The following is a 12,176-nucleotide window of genomic DNA, read 5'->3' on the forward strand; positions in this document are numbered from 1 at the left end:
TGATTTTCATATATAGTTTATACAAAATATAAATGTTTCAGAGAAATTAAGAAGACTGTTATCTGCATACTGCACTCCTGTCAGTTCGTGGTAATGGTACAGTGGATGTTTAGTTAAGGTCTTCTGGCCAGATGTTTCAACCATAAAGCTATTTCTAGTAAAAAAGTTTTGAATATGCATGTGAAAGCATCTACAAAGACTGTAGGTTATTAGCATTCTTAGAGCTAAAAATAAAGAACAAAAATATGACTGTTGACTTATGCTTCAAAAGTTGGAAGAGTGGATAAAAAATTAAATGGTGGAATTGACTTCTGTTAAGACCTGTGCTGGTTAGTGCAACATACCCAAACCTACCATTCCTATGGGACAGGAACTGATATTTATTGCTATTATGAGCAATACGAAAATTAATGGGATGAAGGAACTGCATTATAAGCTTTAGTACAGGATACAATGTCACTGTGTTTCCTTGCAGTCTACCTGTCTTCATGTCAAACAGCATGAAAAACTATGTTCCCCATTTGTTACCAAAACTTTTTAAAATATGTTTCAAATAATTTTGTGATTTTTTTTCCCTTCACCAATGGAAATGAGTATTTTTCTCTGTGATTTTTCTCAAATGACTGAAAGAAATGCATTTATGTCTTGGAGTATGTGAGCTTAATCAAATCCTCTCTCTACCTTAGTATATTGTGGGCATATACTAAGAATAACATCTGATTTCTTGTAATTCAGAAAAGTTGCCAGCCTAAAATGAATAATGTGAATTTTGACTGCCATTCAATAAAAGAACTTAATTCATCTTTTATACGTATATATTCCTCTTTCTGTGGTGTTCTGTTGTAAGCTTTCTAACAAGACAAACTGATACCAGCCTACAGTTAACCATTTATCAGCAGAAGTGAGTATGTGTTAACTCTCCTATTAAGTCCTCAAAGGTGAAGACATAACACACTGCAACTCCTACTAAGCACATGTAGAACCAGTGTTTACCCTCACGGACATGATAAAATTAAGACAATTTTAGTAGGAACTCAGTCTGTCAAAAAAAATCAATCTATTTTATTTATTTACCCATCTATAATGTAGAAGATGTAGTTTTCCTCAAAGGACTGAAAGTGTTTAATACTCTGCTATGATGAGAATTCGCAAAGCATATAATGCTGAAATTACAAACTAAAAGCTTTGTGGTTTTTCTGTGTGCAAATTTAACGAAGGTTTTTCATCACTATTAACACTTCGGTTAGTTTGCAAAAGTTTAGGTTTGAAGAAGTTATAAAAGCTCATTGTGGATTATTTTATTTGCATGCTCCTGTAATAATAATCAGATACTTCAAATTACAAAAATAGATGACTTATTAAATGCCTTATGTCCCACAAGTCAAATGCCTCTTTATATACCCAGTGCTTACTAACAAATGGTACGAAGGGACAAAATGAAATCCAATCCTTTGCAGAATTCTGGCTCTCAGCCCGTTTTTGTAACTTTGTAACTTCTCCTTAGAGGGCAGAGTACAACGCTAGGAGATGGCAAACACTGTATGCTCTTTTTAATGATGCATCAGAAACACTTCAAGAACAGGTTTGTTGTTGCAGTCTCTCTGGTAAAACGTATGCCTTAGCTGAAATGTGCATGATGCAAAGCTTTTCCACTGTGTCTGCCTTGCCTAGTAGAAGAAAATGCAAATTTTGCTCCATAGAAACCTTAGACAATATAATCTCAATTAGTATTGCTACAAAATATCAGCCTTTTTAAGAGTGGCAAACTAACAGCATGCATTAGAGTATGATAAGCTTTTATTTCCAGTTAAGGTAACTCCAGGATCCCCAAAAGAGTTACTGAAAAATAGTGCCTAGGTCAAGACTTTTGAAAAAGACTTAATTTCTAGTTTGCAAACTGAGGCCTTAAGGGAGATCTCTGATTTCCCGAAAGTCCTTCCTGTCCGCCCTTTAACTTTCCCTTAAAGTGTCCTCTCTTTAAAAAGGGCAGGGGGGGAATTCTGTCCTTCAGTTTTTAAAAATCTTGACCTTTTTTAAACATATAAACAAAGACTCGCATTTTCATAGTGATTTAAAGTTATGTTGCAACCAATTAACCACCACAGCATGATAGTCCTAATAACAGACAGTTTAGAGAACAACTTTCAAATATTCTTGATTTAGAAAAACACTCCTTCCGGATTCAATAGTCTGTAGTGGAAGAGTAGATTTACTGTTAAGCTCTTGTTAATTCTGAGCCATCACATCTAATAGGCTGGTAGCCAAACTAACTGGCATTAGAGATAGGATAGAGAGTAAACATTCCTTAAGCTGTATTTAATAGGTTAAAATGTGCTTTATTTAAAAAACAATCATCCTACTTAGAATCATAGAATATCCTGAGTTGGAAGGGGCCAACAAGGATCATCAAAGTCCAACTCCTGACTTACTCTGATAGTTACTGATAGTATAATGAACTTCCAAAAATTATAAGCAAAATTACTTTCAAGTACACAATGTTAATAAATGCTTGTGGTAAACAAATCTGTCAGTTTAGCCTGTATTTGCCTACCTATTTTTGCTGTCTTTAGTGCACATCCGTACACATTCCCCCACTTGTACTGTCTGCTCTTTTTAGGTGCATACAACACACCTGCACTTTACAGATGTTGTATAAAATAATGCATTATTTATAGCTAAACTTTGCTTTGGATTAATTATGAATCAGATTGCGACTGTAATGGGACTGCTTAAATGTGTATACTTAATTATAAACAAGTATAATAAACAAGTATGTGCTAGACTGTGACCTGAACAATCAAGTCAAGCAATTGAAATTATCGCTGGAATTGTAGAGATACTTACAATAATGAAAAAAATTATTCCAAGCAGAGATGTCAGAAAAGCAACATTCAAACAAGATAATTGCTAATTAAAGTTTTTCATGTTTGGAATAAAAAGTATTCTGTATATTAGTAATAATCTAGTATTTGGCTTATTTAAACACCGGTCATTTAGTCACTAGTTTGGAGTTTTAACATAGCCTGTTTCTTGGCATGTTTCTACTGCCACACTATTTGAGTTAGAAAAGTTCAATGGGTAATATTAGCTTAGCTGTGGAACTCTGATATTTAATAGGATTTTATGTATATAGCTAATATTTGCGCATGACAGCAAGTTCTCACAGTTAAATATTGTCACAGAAGTGTCTTTTGATTCCATTATAATCCTTATTTCATTTAACAATTAAACAAATAGAGCCTGCTGAGGCCACTATTGAATAATGATAACAAAAAAGTTTCTTCACCCTATGATCTTCAAGAAGTTGTGGCAAAGAAAGTATATGGTTTACATTGGTATTACATGAACAGCTCTGGAAACCTGAGCTCACAGGGATAAACAAGGTCTCTACAGAGTAGCTTAGTCTCAATGGCCGTTTCTGGGATTTGGTTTATCAGAAATGCTCTGTTTTGTATATGAAAATATTTTTCAACTTAATGCATTCAAAATGCATCTGAACAAACACTCTGCTAAGGTAAGGAAGTTCTGTAAAACAGTATGGGGCAATAATAAAACTCAGTGAATGGTCGTCAGAAGAAACCTCAGATTTGAAGAATTAATTATTTGCAACCTTCATCTTTCTGGTACAACCTTTCTAGTTTAGTGTCTGACACGATGTTTTTATTAGTAATTAAATTTCAGTATTTAGAATAAGCATAGTGTTGATACTATTATATTGATTTGCGGGCATGTGTCCTTAAGATTAGATTCAGAAGTTTTACTCATTCCTTTGCATTGAATCATCACCTTTACAGTCAAAAGTCTGGCAATGTCTGCAGGTCTTGATATCATTCATTACAGAACTGCCAAGGCTAAAGTTAAATGATTTCTTTTTCAGTGGTGTTATCTTGTTTTTATACAGTTTGGACAGATAAGCAGAGTTGAAAAGGGAAGGTTTTTTTCATCTTTTTTTTTCTGAGACAGAACAGATCAAATTTTGCTAAAGGCCTTAAAACTGGTGTTCTAGTATGTGCATCTTAAGTAGCAAAATGACAAGAAGCACACATCTTCCTCACCAGTTTACTGGCAACACTCTGTGACTAATGATTCTAATAACATTTTGTACCTGTTGGGTATAAATCTCATCCTCCAGAAGAAACAGTGACGATCCTAATGACAAAGTATCTCCTGGAGGGATGGTTTGTGATGTCCACATATGCAGATACAAGACTGAGCATTCCTTTAATATTTAAGGCTGACTATTCCTAGTTAAATGAAAGGCAAGATGTTCATGCAAGAGATGTTCAGATAAGGGCAAATGGTAAAATCACTGTATTTCCAGCTAATGGAAAACACAAACTTTGGCTCTTTCATTGTCCCTCAGTGTTTGTTGCCTAAATCCTGCAAATGTCTAGGTTTTCATTTAACCTTAAACCTTGTTAATATTTTTATTAAAATTGGGACCATATATGAGTGATGTAGCAGTGTCAGGTTCTGAACTTCCTTTATCCACTACAAATGATACTGAATAAGTAATATCCTCCAAATAGCTTCATACTTTCTTCCAACCTGGATCATAATTTATGGTCCTTTTTCGCTGCAGTAACAAACACCACTGTCCAGAATATTGTCTGCGAGTCAAGGACCAGAGATTAACAGTTTATTATACGTGATTATTATGCACCTGAAGCAGATTTATTCTGCAGGAGTGGTGTGGCATTTCCATGACACAAACCTGAGTGGCTTCCTGTATCTTAGTTCCTAGACCTCTCACCTCAATGGTGAGTTGTTTGGTCCTTTCCTTGCTTCCAAGATGACTATTTAATAACACCCATGAGCAGACTACTGCTAAACTGCAGTGGCATTCCCACTTGTGCTCCATCTTCTTTCTGGCCCAGTGTCTCTTGGTTTCCTTTCTATAGCATGGCACATCTTCCCCAGGAAAATACACCAGAACCAGTCTATAAGTTGGCAGCTTTTTAAATGGCAGTGGGGACACAGATGTGAACCCTTTCAGGAAGAGGACATTGAAATAAGGGCTCTCACGCTCCAAGTGATCTAATCAGTAAACACAGACAAAAGACATCATCCTTGTGGCTCTCAGTGTTTTGGAGGAGTGAGCTGTCCCTTTGTGTTCCGAAGGAGAAGATGGAGGTGCTTCCCCTTTGGAGACAGCTCAAGGCAGTGGGCCACCAAGGTATGGTGACACCACTCTGCAGTCCATGGTAAAGCCCTGGAGCCAGGGAACAGGACTGAAAATGTGCCCTTTACTCCAGTGTTTCCACCATGATACTCTGCACCAGCACACTGCCTTATTTTGGGTATCTAGGTGTCCGACCTCTGGCTCCAAGGCTCCAAACACAGTGATCTTCAGAGGACAAATGGGGGAGCCTAAATGAAAAGCGTAGTGCTTTCGTTCAACTATAATTTGAGTCGAGCTCTTGCATTAAGCACTTCAGTCAAATGCTGAAGGTCAGATGGCGTGGGCTATCTTAGGTGTCTCTTTGCTCAGTGTGACTCTTTGCACTCCTATTAATGTGATTCTCAATTTTGCCTGTGCTCTCAATGTCTCCCTGACTCAACTTCTGAATTTCAAGCAGAGGGCCAAGTGCCTCAACGGAGGCATTTCATTTCCCTTTATTCAACTTAATCGTGAAATATCAAGTTCTTGCAATATGCAGCCGTGTCAAGAGGTAAAAATAAACATGTAGTGCTCTGAATTATTCCTCGTACACCAAGTCCCTCCTGTTTGTCTCACAGCAAACCTAAACGAGTGTAATGGGGTATGTGAGGGCTCTCCGGCTGTGCTTGCTGTGTTGTGGATACAGGGTAACTCAAGTTGCAGTTTCCGTTAAGCTTTTAATATTCCAGCACTCCACCACCTTCGTTCCTTTATTAATTAATGGCACTAATTGGGGTCTCATCGGGCTGTGAGCTCCCGGCAGGGCGCGGGAACGCTCGCAGGGGCGCCGCCCCCCGCCCTTCCTGTGCGCCCTGGCGGCCGCGGCCCCTCGGGTGGGCAGGGCGGGTGAAGGGCGCGAGGCCGCGACAAGAGGGGTGGAAGGAGTCTTCGCCCGGGCCGGAGAGGAGCACGGAGAGGAGGATGCGCCAGGCGCGAGGAGCTGGAGAGCGGGCTCTTTTGTGTCAGCGCGGAGCCCGGGCAACAGGCGCGGGGCGGGAGCGTGCAGAGGAATCCAGCGGTGAGCGCGGGGCGCGGGAAGGGGCGGGCGCGGGTCCTGCCCTCCGGCGGAGCGCCCCCGAGCTGCCGCAGGGGGGTGCTGGCGGCGGGGCCGCCCAATCCGCGCGGGGCCGGCCCCTGTGACTGGCGGCGCCGGGGAGGGGGGCGAGCCTGGATCGTTTGCTCTGCCTTCCCTGGAGAGTTTCCTCGCGGGGGCGGCCGGGGCTGCTTCTCCCCTGGGCTCTGCCGGCGTTTTCCCGCTGTTGCCGAGCACTGGGCCGGGGAAGGCGGCGGCGGCGGCAGCAGCAGCAGAAGCAGAGAGCGAGGGAAGCAGCCACATGAATCAGTTTCTCTCTGTATCCGGCTCCGGGCAGAGGCGGCGACCATAGCGGGGAGGAGGGGAGAGGGGGAAAAGCGGCTACTATAGCAGCGGCAGCCGGGGGCTCCTCTCGCCGCCGAGGTGGGTAGCGGGGCCGCAGCGTGCGGGAGGGGGGCAGTGCGGTGCGGGGGCACCGCGAGTAGCGGTGCAGGGTTTGGAGGTGTCTCTGCCCCGGCCGGCTGTCGCCGCTGTGGGGCGGCTGGATGTCGGCGGGCAGCGGGAGGGAGGGGAGAAAAGTTGCTGAGGGCGACTGGGGGCTGCCCCGCCGGGCCGCGGCGGCGCTGGTCGCGTTCCGCCGCTTCTTATCGTCGCCCGGGGTCGGAGAGGGGCTGCGGCGGATCGTCCCCGCCGTGCGTGGGACGGGCTTCTCCCCGGGCCGGGGCCAGAGGGTGTGGGGCGTGTTGTTCTGCAAGTTCTCTTTTCGCTCCCGCTTCAGGGATTGTGGGTGTCGCTGTGTCAGGGTGAGAAAATACCGCCATCAACGGCTCTCGCTTTCCCCGGCTGAGCAGCCCCAACAGCGTAGTTCCTCCGGTCCCCTCCAGCCTCCCCCGCCCCGCGGGGGCCGGGGCGGGCCGGCCCCTCTCCCCGCGGCGGGGCTGCGCTCGCTGCCCGCCCGGTGCCCCCGCGGCGGGTCGCGCCTTTGCCCCGCGGGGCGCCCGGCGGGGACCCCGCGCAGCCCCTCTCCTCCCACGCCCGCTCGCGTGTGCGCGAAGGGCAGCGCGCCGCGGTGCGACGCTCCCCCGCCTCGTGCGAGGGCAGCCTGTCACGTTTCGTCTCCTCTTCCCTCCTCAGGTGCTGCGGGACTGGTGCTCGCCGAGCCGCCACCGACACGTTTCGTCCGTCCCCCCTCCCCTCCTGGAGCTACGCGGCCTCGGCTGCCAAATGCGCGGAGGGGAGAGACTTTGGCTCAACATCCCCCGATCGTAAATAGAGAGAAAGCGGAAGGAGAGCCACCGCCGAGCGGCCGCGGGAGCAGGGGAGGGGGGGCAGCGGCGGTGCTTCTGCCGTAGCCAGGGAGGCTGATGGCGGAGTTTGGCAGCGGTGGCGGCACCGGCGGCGGGGGGCTGCCCTCCTCCCCGGGGCCGCTTCACGGGAAGGTGGCCTTCAAGGCAGGAGATGGGGAAGGAGGAGGAGGAGGCGGCGGCGGCGGTGGGAGATCCCGCTTTGACAGTGCGGGCAGCCGGGTCTCCAACGGGGACTGTGCACAGCCGGGAGCCGGCGAAGAGCCGGGATCAGCTCCTCCTGCAAGCCCGGAGAGCAGCAGCAAAGAGAAAGGATTTTCCACCAGTCAACAACGAGAAGGCAAACCCGGCATCCCCCGGAGGAGCAGCATAATTAAGGTAAGAGCTCTTGCTTCTCCCCATCAGGGTCTTGGGTCTTTCTCTGTGACAGGGGCAGGGAGATGCAGGCGATAGATTTGGCTCACAGAACCTTGGCTCTAGATGAAAGGACAGACGGCTTTTTTCTTTCTCTTCTTTTTCTCTCCCCCTGTGGTGAGGAGACGATTTTTCCTTTGTCAGAAGTGGACAACAGTGAGAGGATGGCTTTGTATACATCCATGCCTGGGGTGGAGGACGTCGTGCTTTGAGGTTTATTAAAGCAGAAGGCTCTAACTCCTCTTAGAAAAGGCGAGAGAAACTAGCTGGCTTGTGACAAGACAACATGGGCACCAGCCTGGCAGGGAAAGATGTGAATTGCACAGTATGCTTGTTATTTGGGATGCACCTGTGCAGAGCAATTTTGTGGCTCCATTGGCTTGTGTGTGTGACAGGCACACAGCAGGTGATGAGAAATTCAGGATCTCATTGGGCTGGGGGTGGGAGAAGGTAGAATAGGGAGCATTCTTCTTGTTAAAAGTGACAGCTCGTTTAACAGTAGGCTGTGTTGTACTTCACCTATAGAAACATCTTTATTTATACTTACCTCTCCATATTCTGAACGCTAGTGTTTCAGCTTGAAAAGTAGGGGGAGCATCAATGGTAGAATGTAGCTTAGGCAAAAAAGGAATGGGATTGGTTTTTTTTAATACAGTTATTTTTACAAGTGAAGTTGTTCTCTTTTCTTGCATCTACGATTCCTGAAAGATGTTTTGGGTCACCTTTCCCAATTCCAGTGAAAAGGTTGAGAGAACATAGAGAAATTGCTCCATTGGTATAATAGCTGTACTAGCTGTAAAATGAAGCACAATTTCAAGTATTTGAGATCCGAGTTTAACCAAGATCAGCTAGATCTAAATTAAGCTAGATGTTTTCTTAGATATTTATATACTTCCAAAATCAGCTGTGGTGGGCTGACCTTGGCTGGATGCCAGACACCCACCAAAGCCGTTCTATCACTCCCCCCTCAGCTGGACAGGGGAGAGAAGATGGAGAAAAGATAGAATGAAAGGCTTGTGGGTTGAGATAAGGACTAGTAGAGATCCCTCAGCAATATACTTGACTTGGGGCAATTAATGTATTACCAATCAAATCAGAGTAGGATGAGAAATAAAACCAAATTTTAAAAACACCCCCCTTTCACCCTGCCACTCTCCAGCAGTGCAGGGGAACAGGCGATGGGGGTTGCGGTCAGTTGTTTCAGCTTCTCCTTCCTCCTCAGGGGGAGGACTCCTCACACTCTTCCCCTGTGGCATTGTGGGGTTCCTCCCATGGGAGACAGTCCTCCATGAATTTCTCCAACGTGAGTTTTTCCCACAGGGTGCAGCTCTTCATGAACTGCTCCTGTGTGGTTCCCCCACAGGGTCATAAGTCTTGCCAGCACACCTTGTCTGGTGTGGGCTTCTCATTTTCCATGGGTCCACAGGTCCTGCCAGGAGCCTGCTCCAGTGTGGGATTCCCACAGGGTCACAGCCTTCTTCAGGCATCTCCCTACTCTGCCATGAGGTCCTCCACAGGCTGCAGGTGGATATTTGCTCCACTGTGGATCTCCATGGGCTGCAGGATGCCTGTTTCACTGTTGTCTTTACCATGGGCTGCAGGGGAATCGCTGCTCTGGCACCTGGAGCACCTTCTCCTGCTCCTTCTTCACTGACCTTGGTGTCTGCAGAGTTTTTTCTCTTGTATATTGTCCCTTCTCTCTCTGACTGCTATTGCTTCCTCCCCCCCTTCCTAAATCTGTTATCCCAGGGCACTACCACAGTCACTAATGGGGCCGGCCTTGGTCAGCCTGGAGCTGGCTGGCATTGGCTCTGTCGGTCACAGGAGAAGACTCTAGCAGCTTCTCACAGAAGCCCCCCATGCAGCCTCCCTGCTACCAAAATCTTGTCACGGAAACCCAAGACATTCCACCTCTTGCCTCTGTGAATTACGTATTTAAGAATTATCATTAAAATCCACATTGAACACACAGTCTTCACAAACTTCAGTCACATCAACAAAAAAAGAATACACCTACCCCACACCAAAAACAAAACAACACCATCACAACACCAAACAAAAGGGGACAATTTGCACGCACAATCCACCCCTTGTCTCTTCACCGCAGTTAGAACAGAAATTTCACACAGTCTGTGTTTTACCTGTTACCTCTGTTCTGATGATTGGATGATAGAAAAGAGTGTGGGATTTCAAGACTAGTAGTGTATGGAAAGTTATGTTACCGTCTCCTGAACCTTGCTGTAAAAACGAACGGGAGGCAAGGGCAGTGAGCAGTGGAACACATTTGACAGCCTGCACCCACCCTTCCTGTTTGAGCAGTGATGCTGGGCGTGTACGTGTGGTGTGTATGTGTGTGTGTTAAAAGAAATTACAACAATGGACAAGGGGCAGCCGAGCTTGGTTTTGGAATGACTTAATATTTGCTGGATTTGCCAGTGATTTTTTTTACAGGTCTGATACTTATTAACACTACTTTGTTTCCTCTGTGGTAGCCCAAGAAAGACAGTAGTGTTATTTGCAGTGTATATCATGCCACTGTAGTACTTTGTAGTGTGTGATTTAATTATACAGCAACCTTCTGCCTCTCTGGGGACCAGGCAAGGTCGCAGTGCCAAGGGGTTCATGATATACTAAAATCAAGAAGCATGAGATAAGGAAATAGGTTTTGAATTGCATTTCATGAATACCCGAATCAAGGTTCTTAGTTTCTACAGAAATGGTAGCGCTTTGGAATAAAAAATTGTTCAACTTTCTGCTGTTATTACCAATCAGTACCATTTTGCAGATGTGAACAGTAATCTGTTTAGCAGCCAAGAACCGATTACTAAAACTTTGTGTTATCATTTGAATAATTATCATGAGTGGAAAAATGTGACAACATTATGTTTAAAGTTGTGTGGTCCATATTTATTTTAGATATAACTGTTTTAATACTTCTGAAAAAATCACTCATCTTCATATATTCTGAATATTGTTCTGCCTGCTTCAGCAGTTCACAGGTGGTTTGAATCCAGTTGTGCTGGTGTCTGGTTTTCTTTATGAAACCTTTTGGAACATCTGGCACAGGTAGTAAACCTTAAGATGCTTCTTGCCTGCTCTTATGGTCTGTAAACAGAGAGGAAAAAGTAAAATGTCATATATTTTTGAAAAATGTTTTAATAATTTATATCAGGGATGTAAAACTGCTCTTAAAGAAGATACAGAGTAACCTCAGGAAACAGGTCTGTTCCATGCAGGTGTAGATTTCATACATTCATGCAAAACATGACATTGTTAGTTGATCCATAAAATGCATCTTTATGGAAAATCTAATACTTTAAATGTTGCGTCTGCCAATTACTGTGTAGGCTTTTGAGTTGCAAACAAAAAAATTGGCATTTGAATAAAGTTCCAGTTCAGATTAAATTCTTATAGAACCACATGTTTGTGCATGAAAATCAGGAGCAGAGATATGTATTTTATTTTGGTTTCAGTCTGTGCTTCCATTGGTTGTTTATTTTCATAACTCTGAGAAGAGCAGTTGCTGCCTTTTTTCCCTTTCCTTTCTTACTTGCAGTCTCTGTTCTATCTCTTTTTCTGGTAGCTCTATATTTTTTTTCTATTTTTATTAATTTTGTGTGCCTTCATCAATTTGTCTTTTTCTTGTTTGGTACAAGATGATATATGAGTTTGAAGTGTCACCTACGATGATGACAGGTGGTAGGGTTACTATTACTGGAAAAAACTAATACAATCTTCATACATAGTAGTTTCCTTGGCCTTTCACAAATATATAAACTGTGTTTAGGCTGAAAGGATTAAAGATTGTACTCTTCATTTCTAGTAATTTTTATGGAATAGCCTATTTCGTTGCTTGCCTTTTAACCAAATTTGAGGGCTAGGACCTACATACCTGTGTTTATGCTTTTTCCCTTTCTATTTCTTACTCTCTGTATTTATGAGATTCTGATTTTTCAGGAGGTGGTAGTGATGATATGTTGTGTGTTCATGGGAGTTAGGCTCTCAGCTTTCTGATTTGTGAACTAAGTTATGTGCCACTTATTTGAATGTAGTGGGTTTTGTGGTCAGTGTTTTGTTTTTCCATAGTGTTTTCCTTGGTGCAACTAGCTATGGTTTCCTATTATGCAATTTCCTACAACATTTCCTATAATACTTTGTAAAATGAATTTACATCTTGCAGTTCAAAGTGGATTTAAGCATCTTGTGAACTTTTCTTAGCTGTTCTGACAGTTGGCAGTGAGCTTGCTTTATTTTTGTGTGAGGT

General features: G+C 44.3%; 1 protein-coding gene across 3 annotated transcripts in view; it reads left to right on the forward strand.

The window, feature by feature from the left end:
- PLCL2 (phospholipase C like 2) overlaps positions 1-12,176 on the forward strand; it is a 109,417-nt gene that overhangs the window by 3,621 nt on the left and 93,620 nt on the right. For 2 of the 3 annotated variants that reach the window (XM_027675351.1, XM_027675353.1), the window contains exons 1-2: positions 6,527-6,617; positions 7,329-7,876. In XM_027675351.1, coding sequence (XP_027531152.1) covers positions 7,559-7,876 — 318 coding nt within the window. In that variant the 5' untranslated portion in view covers positions 6,527-6,617; positions 7,329-7,558. Of the gene's footprint in view, positions 1-6,526; positions 6,618-7,328; positions 7,877-12,176 lie in introns of those variants that run through there. The other variant, XM_027675352.1, reaches the window with a different exon arrangement.

The sequence above is a fragment of the Neopelma chrysocephalum genome, unplaced genomic scaffold (assembly GCF_003984885.1).
Source record: "Neopelma chrysocephalum unplaced genomic scaffold, ASM398488v2 Primary Assembly neopelma1_26, whole genome shotgun sequence".
NCBI lineage: Eukaryota > Metazoa > Chordata > Aves > Passeriformes > Pipridae > Neopelma > Neopelma chrysocephalum.